The 20,956-nt window shown below is 41.4% G+C and overlaps 1 protein-coding gene across 3 annotated transcripts in view; it reads right to left on the bottom strand.

The window, feature by feature from the left end:
- clip2 (CAP-GLY domain containing linker protein 2) overlaps positions 1-20,956 on the bottom strand; it is a 30,934-nt gene that overhangs the window by 1,344 nt on the left and 8,634 nt on the right. The window contains exons 3-16 of one of the 3 annotated variants that reach the window (XM_058383556.1): positions 18,933-19,456; positions 10,272-10,396; positions 9,431-9,644; positions 8,981-9,178; positions 8,636-8,739; positions 8,486-8,546; positions 7,910-8,014; positions 3,409-4,287; positions 3,259-3,316; positions 3,003-3,086; positions 2,318-2,474; positions 1,176-1,335; positions 269-457; positions 55-117 (exon numbers count right to left, since the gene is read on the bottom strand). In XM_058383556.1, the coding sequence (XP_058239539.1) occupies positions 55-117; positions 269-457; positions 1,176-1,335; positions 2,318-2,474; positions 3,003-3,086; positions 3,259-3,316; positions 3,409-4,287; positions 7,910-8,014; positions 8,486-8,546; positions 8,636-8,739; positions 8,981-9,178; positions 9,431-9,644; positions 10,272-10,396; positions 18,933-19,456 (2,921 nt within the window). Of the gene's footprint in view, positions 1-54; positions 118-268; positions 458-1,175; positions 1,336-2,317; positions 2,475-3,002; positions 3,087-3,258; positions 3,317-3,408; positions 4,288-5,072; positions 5,124-7,909; positions 8,015-8,485; positions 8,547-8,635; positions 8,740-8,980; positions 9,179-9,430; positions 9,645-10,271; positions 10,397-18,932; positions 19,457-20,956 lie in introns of all 3 variants that reach the window. The other 2 variants (XM_058383557.1, XM_058383558.1) reach the window with 2 other exon arrangements.

The following is a 20,956-nucleotide window of genomic DNA, read 5'->3' as shown; positions in this document are numbered from 1 at the left end:
GTATAGACTCGTGTAGGAAATTGTGATATTTGAGGTGTGTATTTGGTGCTGAACCTCTTCCGTGAAGGTAGCGTCTTGTTGATGGATCCCGTTTGCTGAATTCGTGCTGCTGAACACCTGTTAAAAGATGCGTTTTGTTTAGGCCTTGCCCACTGATTACAGATCTTGGCTTTGTGTTACACCATTAATATATGGAACTCTTTAATTGTGGATGTGAGCGTGAGAGCAGATAGAATAATAATAATATGTGTGACGTCAAGAGCTTCACCTGGCTCTTATCAGGTCGAGTGCGCATGGCCTGAACCAGCTGGTCCACCTCCTGGTTGTGCTCCAGTGCGTTCCTCAAGGCTTCCTCGGTGCTCAAGAGCCGCTGGCGTAGGCGCGCCACCTCCGCGTCCGTCCCCGACGCCTCCATCATAGAGAAGCGGCGATGCTCAGGTGACGATCTCTCATGCCCCTGAGTCAGAAATTTGAATAATACAGACGTTTTTGATTTCAGACACCGTATCTATCTAACGTATTTAGTTATTGTAGCTTATAGTAAAGCCGAGATTTAACAGGTGTAGCTGTTTGTGCCGTTAAGACGTTTGTGCCGGTTAAGTTCAACCTTCCTTCATAATCTCGATTAAAGTCATCTCTAGCATTTAGCATCAGACAACCTGAACACTGGAGACTCCTTCCGAAAATGTTAAACAAAATATTTTTATTTTAATCCTTTAGTCTCTGGACATGTTTTTAATAAAATTTCCACTCTGAAGCTATACAAGTCATCACTGTAGAGACTTCCAAATGTTTATTGTTAATGTGCTTACATTATACTGTATAGTGGCTTAATTACTCATTAAAGATTTAATAACTGCCCTTAGACGTCCATTTCAAGTTTTTTTTGAGGACAGGAAAATGTGTTAAAATGACAAATACTGCACATGCACTGGATGGACATGAGGTTGAAAAAGTGCCGGAGTCTTCCTTTAAGTCTGTGTAGTGTTTTGTCATTGACCCGAGAGTCTTTGTGAAGCGTTTTTATGACTCTTTTACGACAATCTAGATTTTATCAGAGCAAAAACAGCAACCAAAGTAAACCGGCACATCCACTCGGGGTATTCTCTAAAGCCCCGGAGTGTTTGAGCTGCCCGGATGAAGTAAATCAAAATGGTGGATGTCAGGAGGCTCACCAGAAGCAGCAGTTTCTCCCTCAGGCTCTTGATGTCGTCCTGCAGCTTCTGTTCCTTCATCTTCCACTCGGCCTTGTGCACCTCGCGGCTCAGGTCGCGATCCATGCCGGCGGAGTGGCGCGGTGAATCCAGCAGCAACACGCGCAGCTCGTTCAGACTCCTGACTCGGACACATGAAAAATGTCTCAGAATAACAGCTCTTACATTTCTCATTTATTATATGGACAGAACCACTGGGATATGACACAGTGAGCAAATATGGACCATCATACATCATTCATTCACTGATGCTTTTTAGGGCTAAACTTTCCACCCACTGAACCCTCAAAATGTTTGGAGTCATAGTAACCGTGCTGTTAGAAATACATGCTGTTTAAATATGGAGTTTAACTTATGAGTTCTTGTTTTCAGTTTTGGATCAGTCCAATTAAAATAATGTGATTAAAATAATCTGCTGAATTTACAAATATTCCATCAAGCGATTTGCGGGGTCCAAGCACCTTGCCCATGCAATATAAAATATACAGCGATCAACATCCTAACACTGTGCTATGAAGCCTCCCTGACTTCAAGATTCTCAAGATGTTCTCTCAATATCATGGTGCGTTGTATAACCGATCATTTACCCCTTGTGTTCATTTATAATTACGGACCTTTTCCCTTATTAAGTCTATACATCTTCTGAAGCCTCTATCTGAATGTAAATAACCCACTAAAAGCACAGGTGGCGTTCGGAGTCGGAGGGTAAGGCATCGATCTGAACAGCTGAATAACACTTAAGGAGGAGTTTTAATTAGACGGATTGTCCCTCATTAACCCAAATGGCTCTTAAGTGGATTAAATGGTGAAATGAGAACAATTCATGAGCGGAACTCTGGGATGGGGAGTGACAGCCAGACAGCAGATTTCAGAGAAGATGATAAAGTGAGAAGGTGGAACAGTTATTTAGGGAGGATACAGGTGTATGTGGAGAGAGAGAGAGAGAGAGAGAGAGAGAGAGAAAGAGAGAGATGCTTTGTTCCAAAGTGTACTTCATAAAACAAGACCATAAATAAGCAACTTAAATCAGCCTCCAGATGGCTTGAGAGTTTAAATCATCAGGCTCTAATACCTCTTTTACAAGCCTTGCTAACATTCCTTACCTCTCTTTCTTCAGAAGTTCCTGGCTAATGATCACCAGCTGGCCCGATGCGTCGTGCGATTTCTTGGTGATGGCCTCCAGCTCCGCCTCCAGACGCGTCTTGTCTCTGAGGAGGCCGTCCGCCTTCCTCTCCCCCACACGGACTTTATTCTCCAAGGCTACGAGCGAAGAATATCGAGAAAGAAGCCTTAGTTGTTTAAAGGTGCGCTGTTCAGAAACATGGTGGAATCCACTGCTAATATGCAGATACATCTACTGTGGAGAAAAAATACAATCTTCTCCCAAAAAAGAAAAATAAAGCAAAAATAAACCTGCAAGACGGAGGAAGCAGCTGACCTGCTAAAGGTAGCACTCACTGGTCACTCTATTTCCCAGAATCCCTAGCTAAACAGTGAACTACACACCCAGTCACATGACCTGATCTGCTGCGTCTTTCTAGTTCCTAGATATCTAATCAAAACCAGCTCTTCATCAATCATCACATGTCCCATAAAGAACCCAGATTTAAACTGAAACTTCGCAAAAACCTGCTCCAACCATTGGAATGATGGCTATCAAATGAGGCAATGGGTCACAAGGAGTAAACAAATTCAAAAGGCTTTCTGTCCATCATGAAAACCCTAAAACCCAATGTATTCCCAATAGTGTAATACGTCCGAGATTTCATTGTAGAATATATTAATTACCTGTTATCTGTGTTTTGAGGTCGTCTACTTGTGTGGTAAGTGTGGAAACTTCTTTTTCCCTTTTTGTCAGTTTCTCCAAAGTTTCTGTGAAAATACAAATGAGGAAAGGTTAAAACACCCTGAAAAAAAGAGGCAGGAAATAAATAGGGCACTCGTCAGTGTCACTTAGTAATGTTGTGCACTGTAGAATGATTCAGTACAAAAGTGACAGCAGGGAGAAGAGCCAGAGTCATCATGGAGAAAAAGATTTACAGACCTTCCATATTTTGCTTTAACTTAATCTTCTCTTCAGAGTTGTCATTATTTTCTATCATCTGAGAAGAAACAAAAACATAGCAGACGAGGTGAAAATGTACAAAAATGCGTCAAACACAATAAACTACCAATTTACAAGCTAATAACTCACGTTGACGTCCTGGCCGATACGATCAGCCTCGACGGCCTGCAGTCGGTTCTCGCTAACCCTCAGCTTCTCCTGCAGATCTTGGATCTCGGCTCTGCTTTGCGCCTCAGCGTTCTGCAGAGCCTCGTAGTCAGCCATCTTTTTCTCGGCCAATTCTAGCCGCTCCCTCAACCTGCCGACCTTTATCTCGGCTTCCTGAAGCTTCTCCACAGACTCATTGAGTTCCTGGTTGCTCCTGGCATTCTCTTCACTCTCCTCTAGCTTATCTTGTAGTTCTTGGACCTTGGTTCGAAGTTCCTCGCGTTCCTTGGCCAGCACGGCCACTTCAATCTCATGCTTGGCTTTGAGGTTCTCAACCTCCAGCTGCTGCTCCATCCTCATGCTCTCAATGGTGGCCCTCATTTCAGGTGTGGGGCCATCTCCGTCTCCGCCGCTGCTATCGGAAGCTTTGGAATCGCTGGTCAGGGAGGATTTGAGTTCCTCCAGGGCACGTTGGTGATCTCCAACCAGGGCGTCCAACTTGGCCTTCCAGCTGTCCATCATCTCCATATTTTCACGTGTGGCCTGCTGGAGCCGTTGGCGCAGTTTAGTGATCTCCGAGGTCTGCCGCTCTGTGGTGGCCTTGAGGCGTTCGGTTTCTTGGCGGCTGGTGCTGAGCATGGCCTCATAACGTTCGCGTAGCTGGCTGTTCTCCTCGCGGCGGGCAGATTCGAGGCGTTCTCGGAGAACGAGAGCCTCGGAGCTTGAAATGGTATCTCCACCTTCCACTACGGAAGACGAAGCTCTCTGCAGGCGGGCCTGGAGCTCATCCACCTCAGCTTTGCGCAGAGTTAATTCCTCCTCCAGTTGCATCACCCGGCTCTTCTCCTCAACCGTGGTTTGCTGGTTGGACAAAGAAGAGGTTTTAATACCATGTTCCTCTTGGGAATGTGGTCAAGCCTTTAGTTCCTGTGTTTCATTGGGTTCAACTTAAGAGCAGAACATTTTAACACTGACCTACAGTAATTATGGAAATGTAAAATGTTGGTATGAAGCCAAACCAACCAAATTGTAAGTCATCTGAAGATTGTTATTTATAGCGGCTTACTGTTTAAAAATGTTCTGCCTAGTCACCCGCAAAAACAGAACTTTCGGCCTTCTCTAATGCATTTGTCAGAGTCTCTTTGCACGTGCACAATGCCAATCGACCGCTGACGTTTTTTCAGCCAAGTCTGATTTAACAATTTTATTGAAAAGCATAGAAAAAAAGGCAATCTACGAGGGGGAAAGGAGACAAACCCAAGCAAGCCATTCTTTGCGCTGTGTTCCTAGTAGCAGCCAAGCAAACGTGAGATGATGCATTCAAGACACATACATGTACACACATCTAACGAGCTGTGAAAGAAGAACCAGTCAGAGTAGCCCGGGTTTGGAAAGAGAAGACCTAGTGTTAGTGTTGACAGAGATTTACAGCGATCGTTCCCTGGCATTTCTCAGGAAATCGCTGAAGATATTACTCTGTCGTCGGACAGCGTCGGAAAACATTCGAGAGATGCAATCCCAGACGAGAGAAGAGGAATAAAAAGAAAGAGAGAAAAATCACACCACTCCTCTTAGTGTTCACTGCTGATTTAGGAAGATGCTTAAGAAAGTTTAGACTACACACGGGATTAGCAGATTTATTTCACCTTGATACTCTTACCCAACCTCATGGGTGTTGCCTGATGGCGCCTTCTGCCCTGTTAATAAATAGCAAAGCTTGAATTGGAAATTTGGGTCAGTTCATGTAACACTGCCCCAGCTTTATGACCACAAAAATGACACGTTTCATTAAAAATCCTGAAAAAGTGTGCTACTTTGGCTGTAAGGAAAATTTCATTGTGTCAAAAGAAGTAGGCTGTGTGGATTGTGACTCTATATATGATTTTATAACGATAGGTGACAAATTAATGGTAAAGAGATCATGACTTAGTAAGGTGTTTGGCCACCACAAGCAACTCGGCATTGATTCTCTGGAACTGGGCTGGAGGAACGAACTCTTTCGATGATGATGGTGGCAAACTTTAAAGAGTTCAAAGAGTTCAGGCAGAGATCTGATATGTGTATGCATGTGTGTATATGCAATTGCTTAAGACTTACACTATTTTCTTATTCAGTAAACTACTCAATAAGCCCTCTCACCCTGTAAATAGGGGCAGAGTCATCCTAGAAGAAGCCACACCCACCAAGAGATTGATGTCTTACCATTGAATCATTGAGGTCATCATGCTTCGCTCTAAAAGGAAAGGTGGATCCCAACCATTCCAGCAAAATAAATAAATAAATAAATAAATAAATAAATAAATAAATGCTTTTCTTTCTTTAATTTGTCCCCCATCTACATCTATATCGTGTAACACAACCCAGAACAAAGCAATCAGCATTTCAATTAAGTAAATATGTAATGGAAGCTCTTTGGTGTAGATATATTTTGACATATTCTGACTGACCTTCATAAGATTCTATTAAAATAAAGGCTCTAGAGTAGACATATTAAAACTTTTTCCCCATTGGGCAGATTTTTTATTTTTTTTTTTAACTCCGATTAGTATGAAATAAATTGTCAGAAAGCAGGAAAACGAGTAAATATCAGAGAGTTCAAAATGTACTCAGATGTTAATAGGTGCTTGTATGTAAAAAGTATACTGTCTGTTCATCCAATCTATCCATCCAGCTATTTTCTGGACCAGTTATCCTATACGGGGTTGCAGGGAACCTGGAGACTATACCAGGAGACTCGGGGTACAAGATGGGCGACAGGGTGCTAAGCCATCGATGGGCACAGCTTCATACACTCACACGCCCATTCACACACTACAGACAATTTAGAGAAGCCAATCAGTCTACCTCACATTGTCTTTGGACTGGAGGAGGAAACTGATGTACCTGGATGAAACTGCCAAAGTAAAAAAAACACTGGACAGACACCGGAATCAACCCCCCCCCCCCAACCCCAGAGGAACATGGCAAACCTGTTATTACTCCACCTATCCCTCACCCCTGCAGTTTCCCACAGTTCCTTGTGCTTGGGGGAAACGTTTTCAGGTTCTGTTTAGAACCTCACTACTGAGACTTTCTCTACCTGGAAATATTTCAGACTAGACCTCCTCTGAGGAACCAATAATGACTATATTTCCTCTCTGTTATACAGCTTCTGTTTACATCCTACAAATTCAAAGGTTCTATTTGGAACCCAGTAAAAGAAGAAGAAGCCTTTATTATTGAAACACATACATTACACAGTGGAAATCTTTTCTTCCCATATCCCAGCTGAGGAAGTTGGGGTCAGAGCGCAGGGGCAGCTATGATAAAGCGTCAAGGTTAAGGACCTTGCTCAATTGCCCAACAGTGGCACCTTCCAATCAACAACCCAAAGCCTTAACCACATGAGCCATTGCCTCTGTTTGATGGTATACTGTTTGGTCTCTCTACGGGAAATCTTAATTGTTTTCTCTAGAAACCTACGACAAAGTGTTTTTTTTTTATTTTAAGAAAAGGTTCCAGTGTCTGTAGAAACCACATGAGAAACCCTTAAATTCATACGACTATTCTTCATCTCAGTCTGAAGTTAATCAGGCTGAAGATCACTCGCGTGATAAATGAGCTCAGGGTTCAAACGCACTCCAAACCTGCCCTGGAGCCCGGCTGAGATGGAAACGATTAAAATATACAGAGGACAGAAAGGTACTGCAGACAGAAGGAGAAGGAGGAGGAGAAGGAGGAGGAGGAGGTCTGGAAGACCGTAAATGTCAGGGATGGAACTGCACTGCATGGATGGCCGGAGGGTCAAAAGGTCTCCAACATGAATGTTCTTGTTACTGTAATCCTATTGGAGCGTTTTACAGCAGGAAAATCTAATTAGGTCTAATCTAGTAATGCAACTTCGGTTATTACAGCAAGATGAAGAGAGAACTTTTAATCGAGGAGACGATCCCAGACAGGTCAGCTAGGTTCCCAGTTTATTAGGTTCATGCACCATATAGGTCACTTAGTCCATCTGTTGCTATGCAGAATAGCATCAGTGTAAGGAGAGGAGCAGAGGCAGGAATGGACAAATCAGTAGCCCAGGATGATTCTGCGTCCTTTTCTTCTAAATATACCGTGAAGATAGCGTCTGAAAGAACACCACAGCTTATACCCAAACTAAGATGTTAATGCTCTTAACTAGCTTTCTATCTTGAAATATGTTTAAGTTATAGTTAGCAACTGAGTCAGATTTCTGGTAAACAAAACATGGGACTGGGCAATAAACTGGTGCTTTCACTTGCCTAATGGGCTGGTTAACAAATTTATGATTTGTCCACGCCTTAAGTGCATCAGATGGAACATTCTAGCTCTAACCTAATGATGGAGACCTTGACGTGCTCGATGTGAGCGAAAGCTCAGGCGAGGCTGGTGCATTACAGAAAAGCAGGAAAAAAAAAGGGGAGGGGATAAAGACGGCTACAAGCAGGTGCGACATCTACACGTCTCTCTACACGTTTACCGTCTTTTCCTCTAATTCTTTCTGAAGCTTCTCTGCTTTGGACTTTTCCAAACGCAGATTCCGCTCGAGCTGCCGAATACGGGCATGCTCCAGTTTGGTCTGAGTCTATAGAGAGATTCAAAAAAAAAAAGAGAGAGAGAGAGAGAGAGCAAGAAATGGAAGGAGAGAAAAAGAGAAAAAAGAGAAACACACCAAAACAGGACACAGACGACACAAAGAGAATTAAAGAGATATCCTTTCACAAAGCTTAAGGAGAGGAAGCTGAGATGAAGAAGGAAAGCGGGAGGATATAGAGAACAGATGTCAGGTGGCTTGCAAAAGTATTCACACCCTTGAATTCTTATGCAAGACATTCATTGTCGTTTATTTTTAATCTGTGGATAAATTCTCACTGAACAAATGCAGCGTTCAGAACGTCTGTGTTGTATGTATGTTTTTTTCCTTCACCTTATGACAAACACGTTATATTAGTAGATTTAGTATGCGTTAGTACAGAGTGTACTGATTGCATAGTAAATATGCCACTATGTCCCTGTGTGTTTTGTGATTTTTAATATTTCTTGTGCAGTGAAATACCTCGAGATCCCCTTTGGTGATGGATTCCTCCTCCACCCTGAACTGAAGGTCCTCCACTTTCCTGTTTTAGCACAGAATAACCACTAGGAGTCAGAAAAGCATCTCGTTTGGAGAACAAAGCATCACATGTGAGCTGATTGGGGGTTGTACCTTTTCTCTTCCTCGAGCTGATTGGCCAGTTCCACTTTGTCTCTCTGCACACTGGTCAGTAGGGTGTGCACTTGCTGCAGGTTGCTCTCTGTCTCTGTTACGTACTGCAGAAGGCACAGAAGAGAAGAACTGGGAAAATGCTTCTCATTCTCGTTTCTCATTAATGCCACGTAATAAATCGAAGTAATCCTGAATTATTTATGAACGGCAAATTAGTGGTCAGTAAACACACTGTGATACGATGCGGCTACCTGTATGGAAGGAGCCTCCAGTGTCAGCACTTTAAAAACAGACATTATGTTTCTTTACAGCAACATACTCTTCTTTTCTGCAACTAAAACGAACCTGCATGTGTTGGGCTTTGAGTGTGTTCAGCTCTTTCTCCACCTCGCAGATGTGGCTGGTGGCCTTGGCCACTTCGGCCCGCTCCAGGTCGCGCTCGGCCAGGAGCTGTTCGATGTGCTGCTGCTTTTCTTTCAGCGCCTCCTGCAGTGCAGTGGTGCCGGAGATCTTGCGTGCGTAACGTGACGACGTCTCCGTCAACTGTGTGAGGAAGGAAAACTTGTCACTTGTGACAGTTGTAAACGACGGGTTCATAAGATTCCTGGAATATACGTGAGGTCTTCTGACTTTGCTTTTGAGCTTCAGGAAAGTTTGACCTTCACGTTTTTGTGCTGTTTTTCGTTCAGAGCCAATTGCTTTCTGATTTGTAAATCAGTGCTACATACTGCCATCTATGTAATATTTATAGGTTCATTTTAAAACTACAACAAGCCGACCCGCTCTCTCCCTCACCAGGCCAGTGCGGCTGGGCCGGCCGCCGACGCTGGAGGCCACAGAGCTGACAGAGCTGATGGATGAGCTGCTGGGGCTGTGAGCCAGCGACGATACTCCCATGGCTACGCGCTTGCTCTTCTTGGCCTTAGCCGGGCTTGTGGACGGGAAGCCGATGCGGATCACCTTGTGGATGGGGGCAAACAGGCCGAATTTGGGTGGGCACTGGAAATACCTGAACAGAGGTGAAGGTCGAGAAGGTCAATGAAGATGTAGAGGTAGTTCAAACATCTAGCTAGGTACTGGAAGTGGAAAAGTGTTATTGACATAAGGCAATAAGTTACTAAACTATTTATTGATTGGTCAGAAGGCGCTGATTGGTTTTTCTCTAGAAGCGGATCTGAAAGTTGACAGAGCGCAAGCACATTATTATCGTTAACTATTTCAGCTACTCCAAGAACAAACTGCATTAACGAATTTGTGCATAAATGTTATCACAGGAAACCCAGAAGCACACAGGATTGTTATTCAATAATTTATCTAGCTTCTTTGAAGCAGCTGAGTCATGGAGAGATGATTACGGACATCGTTAGTAATTTCTAATCGACATCAAATCAACATTTTTGCTACTCGTATTTCCCGTACAGAGTCGTTTCTAACGCTTTATTACAGTTTACTGACTATCATTAATACATAAACAACAAAAAAACTAGATTGTTCCAATTAAACCTAAAATTTGAGAAAAAAACCTGTGTGTGGAATGTAATATAACGTATCGTACTATTTGTTTTTCTGTCTAAGGTTTGTTAGGTTATGGCACAGTGTATTATTATGCGGGCAGAAAAGGATTCTTGAACCAGACCTGGTTCCGGCCACGGCGCCGTCGTTCTTTCCTAGAGGTTCATCCAGCTCCACGCCGCACCACTCGCCCTTGGCAAAGTCAGTCTCGCCCACGTAGCGCACTACGCCGGTCTTCGTGCCACCCACCTGCAAAGAGAAAGACAGGAGCTTAGCAGGTCAGGGATGGCGTGAACTTCTAAACATTAAAAACAGCAAGAATTTATCTGCTGCATTATTACACATTACTACTGTAACATTTCTTTACTATTATAGCATTAGTAAAAATTATTTTAGCTCTCTGTAATAAAATATAGCATCACTTTAGAGCCTTAAGGCACATTTTACTGATCGTAACTGATGCTTCTGTAAATATTAACAGAAAGAATTAAATTAACATCAATTAAATCAACGCAGGACTTATCAAAGAGCCTGGAGACACTTTTTTTTTACGTAATGCATCACTGTTTTTGGACCCCAGTGCAAGTAACAAAGAAGGAACTAATAAATATAGAACAAGATTTCACCTTTTTTGATTTTGTCACTGAACTTTACTAAATATTAAAGGAAGGAACAAATTGATAAATATCAAATTGAAACAGGATGTAACATGGAACCTTGTGGCACTTTTTACCTCTTACAAATCAACAAAGAGAGTTATTATTAAGTCATGTGGCACCTTTTGCTGCCTAAAGTATATTACACAAAATATAAAAGCAACAACTTAGTTTTAAAATTTGTTTATATTTTGCATCAACACAGGACTGATCAGTGACCCTTGTGGCATTTCTACTCATGGACACTTGAGTAAGTATTAAAGAAAGAAATTATTACTGTAAATGTTATAATAAGAAACAAATGAATATATTTCAGACAGAAACAGGATTTAACATAGAGCCTTGTGGCACTTTCACACATTCTGACCCTTCTGTAAATATTAAAGAAACAAACAAATTCATACAGTTCCAATCGACACAGGACTTAACATAGAGCCTTGTGGCACTTTTACTATATTTGGACCTAACTTTAAAAATTAAAAAAAACATACAAATTCATATATTTACAATCGACACATAGAGCACTGTGGCACTTTACTGTGAAAATGAAAGAAAGAAACAATTTATTTCAGATTGAAACAGGACTCAGCATTGAGCCTTGTGGCACTTTTACTAATTTTGGACCTTAATGTAAAAACTAAAGAAACAAATTGATATATATTCCAAATCAAAACAGGACTCAACATGGAGCATTTGGCACTTTTTTCCTATTATATTTCCATTTGTCCAGCAAGATACAAGAAAAAGAAAAAAACTGACCGCATTAAGCAGTCTCTGGTGATCTAGATATATTATGTATCCTGTATTTTGGCATGAAATATATGCCTCACCATCAGTACAGAATTCTTTATGGGTAATGATGCGTAGAAAGACTAACATCCAGCCTTAAAGAACACAGGCATGTGTCAAACTCAAGGAAGGAATTCAGGATGGCCAGAGGAGGCGAGGGCTACACTCACTCCAAGACCTAATTGGGAATGAGCGTGAACTGCCCTACATGCATCCAGAGATTGTGAGTGAAAATAGGTCGCACCCTAGAAATTTCCCATCCATGTTCTCACACACACACAGACACACACACAACGACCACCTTGAAGCAGTCTGACAGCAGCTCTGGTTCCATGCAGATCACATGAATCGCTTCACCTAAATTATGCATCACATCAAACCCGGGAATGTGGCCCGAAGACGTAAAATTCAGGGAGTGTGGAGTAAACAGGAGCAACCTGAGAGCTGTGACCTCTCCCACTGAAACCTATACACTTCCAAACTGCTGAGCATCAGCACTGAGCCACAACCTTCTATTTTTTGTGGGCAGCTTTCTTTTGTCTTATGGTATGCCTTAAGAAATCCTAATGCTTATATATGACTGAATGTCCATTTGAACACAAATCACATAAAATCATTGCGGACAAAGATCATTTCTTTGTCCGTAATGTCTCCTATTTTACACTCTTCTAGAGTGTCCTTAAAAAAATCAAACTGGCAGTTACCCAAAATAGATGAAGAAGATAAAAAAACTGATACTGTTTATTTATTGCACATGGAAATGGAGATGACTGAAGCATAATTAATGCAGCAATTGACAAGAGGTTATAACTCGTAATTCCGACTCGTTATGCTTTCCTCAACCCTGAATTCATCAAATGATATCAAATCAAAATAGCTGGTTGCAACATCAGTATTAAACAAAGCATATGTCTTAGATGTAGATAAATCAACATCCCAAAATGGTTATAGTTAAATTTTTTTAATCTATGATTACTCTTTTTGCACTCTGACTTCTGAGATAATGCAGCATTTAAGGATTGAGGAATGGAATTGGGTAAGCAACAGACCGAAAATTTAATTAACATTAAAACGTTTACCTTGAAGTGACTGTCCAAATTTTGGACCTTTACTCCAATGTATAGCCAAAAGAAATAAACAAATATATCAGATTGACAATGGACCTGAAATCGAGCCTTGCGGCATGTTTTTGAATGAAAATTCCAGATTCTGTTCGAGAGCTATTCCTGGGAAGCATTATAAAGACACCCGTTGGATCACTTTCCACTGCTTCACTCACCCAATAAATTCAAGCATGTCAATAGATAGTGTTGCATCGTGGATCAGTGCCACAGCTTTAACCATGAAACAAAGCCACCTTGTCCGTTTCGGAGCGAGGAAAAACACGGGCCAGTGTTGCACAGGGTGTTCAGGGTCGTATCTCCGGCAAAGACCTCAGACAGAGGAGCTTTTGTGTGAATTTCAAAGCAAACCTTCACACTGGATGTGATAGCGGAGCAACGTTTTGTTTTTTTTGCCTGGCTGGTACTGTTCATTTTGGCATGGACTCTAAAGATTTACTAAAGTTAAACTTTTCATGTTTTCAAAGAGTTTCGTTGGATGATGTTTTTGCAGTATTTACACATGCTTTGATTTTAGCATCATTACATATTTATTCAAATCTAAGAGTTGAAACTACACTACAAGTCAAATGTGTGAGAACATTGGAGAATGTTGGAGAACACTGAAGATCGTTGGAGAATTCTGGACAACATTAGAGAATGTTGGAGAACACTGAAGATCGTTGGAGAATTTTGGAGAACCTTAGAGAATGTTGGAGAACATTGGAGAATGTTGAAAAAGGATAGAGAACATTGTAGAATGTTGAAGAAGTTTGGAGAACGCTGGAGAATGTTGGAGACTTTTGGAGAACATTTTTTTGGAGAAGGTTGGCAGAACATTGGGGATTGTTGAAGAATTTTGGAGAACACTGGAGAATGATGAAAAAGGCTGGAGAACATTGCAGAATGTTGGAGAATTTTAAAGAATGTTAGGGAAGGTTGGAGAATATTAGAGAGTGCGAAAAACATTACATTATGTTGGAGATGTTTGGAGAATATTGGAGAATGCTGGAGAACATTTGAGAATGCTGAATAATTTTGGAGAATATTAGAGATGTTGGGGAAGGTTGCAGAATTTTAGAGAATGCGGAAAACATTGGATTATGTTGTAGAAGGTTGGAGAATTTTGGAGAATGTTAGACAACACTGGAGAATGTTCTCTAGTACCAGGATTATCTTCAACAACACTATATGGCCAAAAATACAATATGTGGACACTTGACCATCACACACATTCAAAAACCAAGGGCATTACTATGGAGTTGGTCCCCACTCTGCTCTTCTAACAGCCTCCACTCTTCTGGGAAGATTTTCCACTAGATACCGGAGCATGGCTGAGGAGGTTTGTAGTCATCCAACTGCCAGAGCATTACTGAGGTCAGGAACTTGACTTGGTGCCAATTCTGGTTTATCTTAAAATTGTTCTGTGGGGTTGAGGTCAAGGTAGTTCTTCCACTCCAACCTTGGCAAACCATGTCTTCATGGGGTTTGTTTTGTGCACAGTTACATTGTCATGCTGGACCAGTCTCTTAGTTCAATCATACAAAGACATTCCATACAACTATCTTTGGGGCATACGGAAGTGTGATTGGTCAGGCGTCCACGTACTTTTGCCCATACAGTGCATAGAATTCCATGGACCACTTTAGTTTCAAGTTCATTATATAAATGTTGCTTGTTCCTGAATCAAAAGAACCAAGTAAACATTGTGTATAGATGACTTGTCTTTGAGATATTGGGTTCGGGATTCAATTCCTTTAAATTTCCAGAGAAACTAAAAGTTTTTAAGATGCTACCCGTTAAGAACAAATGTCCAGTTAGTACGCAATACACCCAGTTTGAAAGAATCACCATCACTACTTGTTTTTCTTGAATCTTAGTGGAAAAGAAGTCAAGCTCTGCAGATGAGAGTTCGTGTCCCTTCTCATTTTGTTTTTTTCGTCGAGACAGGAAGCAGATGAGACAGCCTTTATTCCACATGTGGCAGTAATGGAAGACAGTTGGAAGCAAATTGAATTATAAAGTGTTTTTCCATTTCTGGTCTAAATCGTTCTGGAGGTGTTGGTAGTGCAGGTGGAGGTGGTTTAAATGAACCTTTATACCGGAATGTTTTCCAAGGACAGTGAGTAGTAGAGTACGTCCAGATGGACGAGAAGGAAGAGACGCTGTCTTTAGACCGGAGTGTTATGATGGGAGTGCAAATGTCCAGACGATCGAACCGACCGGAAAAGAACCTAGTTTAGACTACAACAGCTGATTCTATCTTTTATTGGTGCTAGCTTTAATTCTCCTTCAACAAGCCAAAATATAGTGCAACAATTCCGATGAGACACTTTATTATCTTGTAAACCTCAGTGCTGTCGAATTCCCTGATTCTGATTGGTCAGAAGGGGTTAGATTACACAGATGTTATAATATTTAGCATTGTTGATATGATCAGATGTTTATTTTTTGGAAGGAGTCTCGCGTTTCAGTGTTTTGTAGCTGGGGAAAAAAACGAAAGGTGACTGAAAGGCTGCTATAAAGTAAGAGTTAAGTAGCTTTGAGGATGGTGGTAACTTTTAAATGCAACTATAAACGGATAAAAAACAAATGATGTTCTTTAATAAGTAAGAACATTGTTAAATTTCTGTGTTGTAAAAATGAATCCTGTGCTGTTACTGTTACAGAAAGTGAATCATCCTCAGGGTGTAAACTTTGCGATTATTTTCCTGTCACGTTTTTTTTTTCTCTCCACGTGAACGTAGTGGATCTTAGCTTGCCAGATTTCATCAGCGCGTCAAATTTCACTGCACCGCTGTCCGAGATACAGCCTGCGTGTCTAAATGACGTGGCAACTCAAACACAGAGCAGCCGAGCCTCTGTAATACTGCACTGTGCTTGATTTCCTCGGTCAGTGTGTACTTTAACATTCTGTCCCAGGAATCATTCAATCGTCTCCGAAAATCAAAGCAAGGGAGAAAAACAAGTCAGGTATTGTGATACAAAAGACAGGATCTTTCTCTCTCTCTCTCTCTCTCTCTCTCTCTCTGTCTCTCTCTCTGTCTCAGACATCAGCTTCTACATTCACTGGAGCACTGAGCTCATCTAATCCACCTTCCTGTTCCTTACACAGGCTACAAGAAACTAGCAGCTTCTGTATTCGGCATCAAAAAAGCAAACAAAAAAACCCTACCCTCTAAAACGTAGCATTTCAGCTCTTAATAGCAATTAATGAAACACCACTTGTCGTGCCAGCTTGTAAAATGTAGCTTTATACCCTTTTCTCCAACACAAAAAGGTCCTTTGGGGTCCTTAGCTGGAGAGCTTTTGTAAAGAGCCAACCTACAGTAGGGTTTAAACAGCTGCTGATTTATTATCTCTTTGAGAACCATTAAAAGCTCAATATACAGTATGGTGAGAAATAAGCTCAAGAGAATTAAAATGGGTACAAAAATGGGAATCACTCTTTCTTGAATGTTGGGTAAGCTCTGTGGAAGAGTTCTTCCACTTATTTCAAGAGAGAGAGAGAGAGAGAGAGAGAGACTTGTTAAAAAAAAGTGAAGTAAAGAAATTCATGATACAAGCTATGTATCATGTAGCAATGTTGTTAGCATTGAACCAGACAGTTAACTATGATACTGTGATGACTGCTGGATATTTTTTCTCCAAAAACAGCACAATCAGTAGAGTTGATTGATTGACAGGAAAATAAATTTAAAGCGCCAGTGCTGTTTGAGCGACCATTTTGTCGGACGTCGCTCGGGAATTCCAAGTAAATCACATATTACGACCTTTTAATCGAACGCAGCATATGATTTAATAGACCTTTGTGAGGAAGCAAAAACCACAATGCCAAGCATGGGGATTAGTATCAGAAAAAGATCAACACGTGTGTGTTTATTGTCAATATTTTCCAGTTTCGGAAGGAGTCTCCAGTGTCAGCACTTATGTATCAAAGGTCACTTAGTCAAAGGCAGTATTAGCAATGCCTGTAGTATAAGAGTAAAAAAAAAATTATTATTATCTAATAAAGACACACCCCTTCCTTACGTTATAAGGAAATGGAATTGATATTATGTAACACGAGTAAATGAAACAGGGTTTTTGCACTGAAAAGAAAAAAGCGCTGAAAATAGTTCTGGAAGTTTCCCTGTACAAAATAATTGCGCTGATGATGATGTCTGTAAAATAAATAAATAAATAAATCCTATGTGAGATGCTCTGATGAGGCTCTACATAAATAAATAAATGTTACTTTGCTGAGGTAAATGACTTTGAGGAGTCCTTCATGTGTTATAATGCAGTCATGGAAATATGAGCTGCTCTCTGGGAGCAAACATCCGCAGAGGGAAGGAAAAGTCTGCTGTCGGATAGCCGTGAAACAAAAATTTCACAAAAAAACAATTACTGTATTAAAGTGTCGTAGTGCAATTATCATATCACATTAAAATCGATTGAAATCTTTACCAGTTACATGGACGACCATCTTGTTGCTATGGTAACACTGATACCAGATACACGACGGAAACGTGGTTTATCTTATACATACAATACGGCTCATCAACGTTTAGGGTAGTTGGCATGAAAACTTTGCATTGAAAAAAATCTCATTGTGAGTGAGCAAAAGTTTGTACCCCCCTCGTACCCTCAACCCTAATGGCTTTTAAAAGTAACAGAAAGTATTTTTAAAAAACCCATTACTTCATAATTTATCCACATTTAAATAGATGTAACCACCTTCATCAAGCTAGATACAAAGCTTTCAAAGGATATCCTTTGGTTTTTGTTTATATTTTTATATCAGATATTTTCATTTCTCTTATTACAAATCTAATGTATTCCTTATTTTGGCAGGCGAAGGTTTGCGCCTGACTGACAAACTCCACACAAAGAAGCCGAGTGAATAGCTTTTTCCCTGGATGGTGTCTGATTTCAAACAGCCAGGAGCTATCTGACGAGCCGGTGAACAACAGACTGACAACACAAAAGGAAGACTCGCATTGAAGCCCTGACGCAATTCAGCTGCAACCGAGACGTTTTAGAAAAAGCCACGTTAAAACGAATGTCACACTGATATCAGCGGACGTTTTAACGTAAGGTAGGGTATGATCCGTTTTCCAAGGGGAATACGGTGAAAAGCAGAACGGTTCATTCTTAAAAAAATAACATTCCCAAGTCTGATCGCTTCAGAAATGAGAATTAAATAAGCTAGGATAAAGTAAGCTAAGTGTATTAGATATAAAAAATAATAAAAAAGTGGCTTAAGTTGCTAGAAAAATTACTGGAAAATACTGGAACGTTTTGGGGCAGTAACTTTTTTTTTTTTTTTTTTGCTAATAATTTTTAATTGAATATTCAATTGGGGCAGTAACTTTTAACAATTAATGTCCTAAAAACAAAACAAACAAACAAAAAAAAGCGTTCCTGTCATTGCTTACGTTATGGTATCTATTAGCCTAGCCGCTTTCAATATGTTAAAAAACATCCAGAAGACACAAATTCCAGCTTTATCTCTGAACCCTCACACTGAAGACTCCTTCCAACAATTGCAAAATATCTCCTCTATGAAAATCAACTCTGACCCAATATCAACGATTATACTGTTTTTCTGTAACTGTTAGCAAACAAATCCCTGTGTTAGCTGCTACTACAAAAACAAGAGCGTATTAATACAGACCTCTGATTTGCCTTTGAAGCCGGAACTACTTTCAGAGTTCCAGAAGATTAATCAATCAGATCTGAGAACACGATTCTTAGTTCATCTCATGTTAACGTTTTCTGGCTTAGTTACTTCTGCTAGTTACCTAGATTCGTTTGTTAACTGACTTTTACCAGTTCACCTCAGTTCACCTTATTGATGGGGGGAAAAAAACAGAAACAGCGTGAAATACACAGCCTGACAGTTCGAGCTGCCTGATCGATAGCTGATCACTGGTGGGGGCTCCTCGCTGGTAATCCCATTTGATTAGCGCTATTGACTGCTGAGAAAGCTTTTAGCCGGCGTTGTGCTAAATGGAAGGCAATCTGACCCGAAGCCAATCAAGAGAAGACGGAAAGCTGCTGCGAGAAAGAGTGGGGGGAGCCGGGACATGGCCTTTCCGTCTACACGGAGATTAAGAGGATCAATGGCAAGCTCTGGATGAAGTCAAACAGAAGATGGATGGAGAACTAGCTAGATAGATAGATATTAAGAATATACAAGGGTTAGGGAAGGTGTGACTCAAAAAATCTAGCTGAAAGACTCCAAGGCAGACTCACCAGAACCCGGTCTCCCACTCGCAGATCCTTCTCCCCTCCTTTCTTCACAGAGCCGCTGTCGGACATGTTGGACCCGGACTCGTTGCCCGTCTTAGTTGCACTGTTTAGTATTCCCTCTCGCAGGGGCACCACTACACGTTGGGCTCCGGTGCCTGTCTGGCAGTTGGGTCCAGCGAGCGGGTCCGCAGGATGGGCATCTCCGCTTTCGGCTGCCGGCTGGCGCGTGAGTTTGGAGGGTCGTGTGAAGATACCCTGGAGAGGCAGGCACTCGAAATAGCGCACACCGCCCACCGAGCCATCGTTCTTGCCCACGGGTTCGTCAAGGACAACCCCGGCCCACTGACCCGGGGCGAACTGGGTCTCCCCGAGATACGCCACACGGCCCGGTTTCACGCCGTTCACCCATACGCGCTCGCCCAGCGCAAAGTCGCTCGGCACCTCGTCACCCACCTCTGAAGCTTTGGAGCTCGACTTGTCTGAAGCGCTGCTGCTCTGGGCTGGCAGGGGTTGTTTGTGCGGAACATCTGGAAAGAGAAGTCTGATCAATCAATCAATCAATATATAGAGAATCAATATGATGCTTTTTAATAATGTATTATAAGAATAGAGTCTAAGAAACAAATGCATAAAAAAAATACATTTCATTCATAATGTGGGCGGAGTTTCAGCTCCTTGAGAGAGACTGATTATTTTTTCTTATTGCCTGATGGATTAATTGAGCCATGACTCCAAAAAGCTGTTAATATGAGTTTCCCTACAAGGACAAAGCAGATGCTAAGCTCTTTTTTGTACATCGGAAGCTTGTCATTAGCCTAACTGCAACTGCACAATAGCTAATAAAGTTCAAACTTTTTCTCTTTTTTACTTTTTACTAAACATAAATCTTTAGGCCAGGATGTAATGCTAACGAATCATATCCTATTATTATAAATATAGCTGATTTTCACTGTAAGCTATTCTAATATAGCGATATTTTGTGACAGTGGTTTATTCAGCCACGAGATCTTTCCAGTATTTAGACATCCAACCAAACTCCAATCTCATTCGTTTTCTCTGCATTAGAGCGTTGGCTCGTATCTTCTCCTTCAGGTCACGGCGGTCTTCCTGCTGCACTCAGCACTACACTACTTTCCCTGAATCGGTGGGACTTTGCCGTAATACACAGATTATCAGCCTCAGCCTTTGACACATGCAGCTGATTCTGTAGCTTGTGGTCTTGTAAATCTCGGGTAAGAGGCAAGAAAGGGAGGGGTTAAGGGGGAAATAGCTGCGCCAATTGCTCCCATATGTTCCGACTGGCAAAGGCAGTCATGCATGGGGTCGAGATATATAAGCAAAATTAGTGCTAGCGTAAGAGAGAGAATGTTTGGTGCTAAATGGTGGGAAACGGTAACGTGGTCAGCGTTCCGTTCTTGTCAGCTGGGGGATGAGGTCGTCAGGACCAGGGTGGTATTGTGTGAAGCTGAGCATCTGCTTGCCTAGAAACTGAAAAGGGCACACAAAAAATAGCGGGGCAGCAAGACGCAATTTGCTTATGCAGCAAAATTACTCAGTTACTCAGGCTGCAGGATGAACCAAACACTGACCTGAGCCAAATATCACAAAGGAGGAAGTGTGTTTTTTTTTTTGTTTTTTTTTAGAAAAATAAACCGTATGGTCCGGTTCTTTGCATTTCCCATACATTATTTAGCATCTGAAAGCTTTGTTATATTAATGAGCCGCATTGCTACACTCTAGTGTTCGAATCACATGAAAGACGAATATTTCAGACTCATTTTCTTTAATTTATTGAGTCATGTTCTCCACTCGCTTATATTTAGTCGAGGCAGCTTGAACGAAAACGTGGACAAACATGGCGCTGCTTTAATGCAGGAGTCTGTAAGGGAATTGCTGGTTTTGTGGATGGTCTAATGACTACTTAGTTTCATAAGCCAGACTGCCAGCATTTCGTAAAACAATCTGGTATGTTTCAACAGAAAATGTGGCCAAGAACTGAAAAAATACTTCAGACTGACTGACATGAC

The sequence above is a fragment of the Hemibagrus wyckioides genome, linkage group LG28 (genome assembly GCF_019097595.1).
Source record: "Hemibagrus wyckioides isolate EC202008001 linkage group LG28, SWU_Hwy_1.0, whole genome shotgun sequence".
Taxonomy (NCBI): Eukaryota; Metazoa; Chordata; class Actinopteri; order Siluriformes; family Bagridae; genus Hemibagrus; species Hemibagrus wyckioides.
This window is presented reverse-complemented; position numbering and strand designations above follow the sequence as displayed.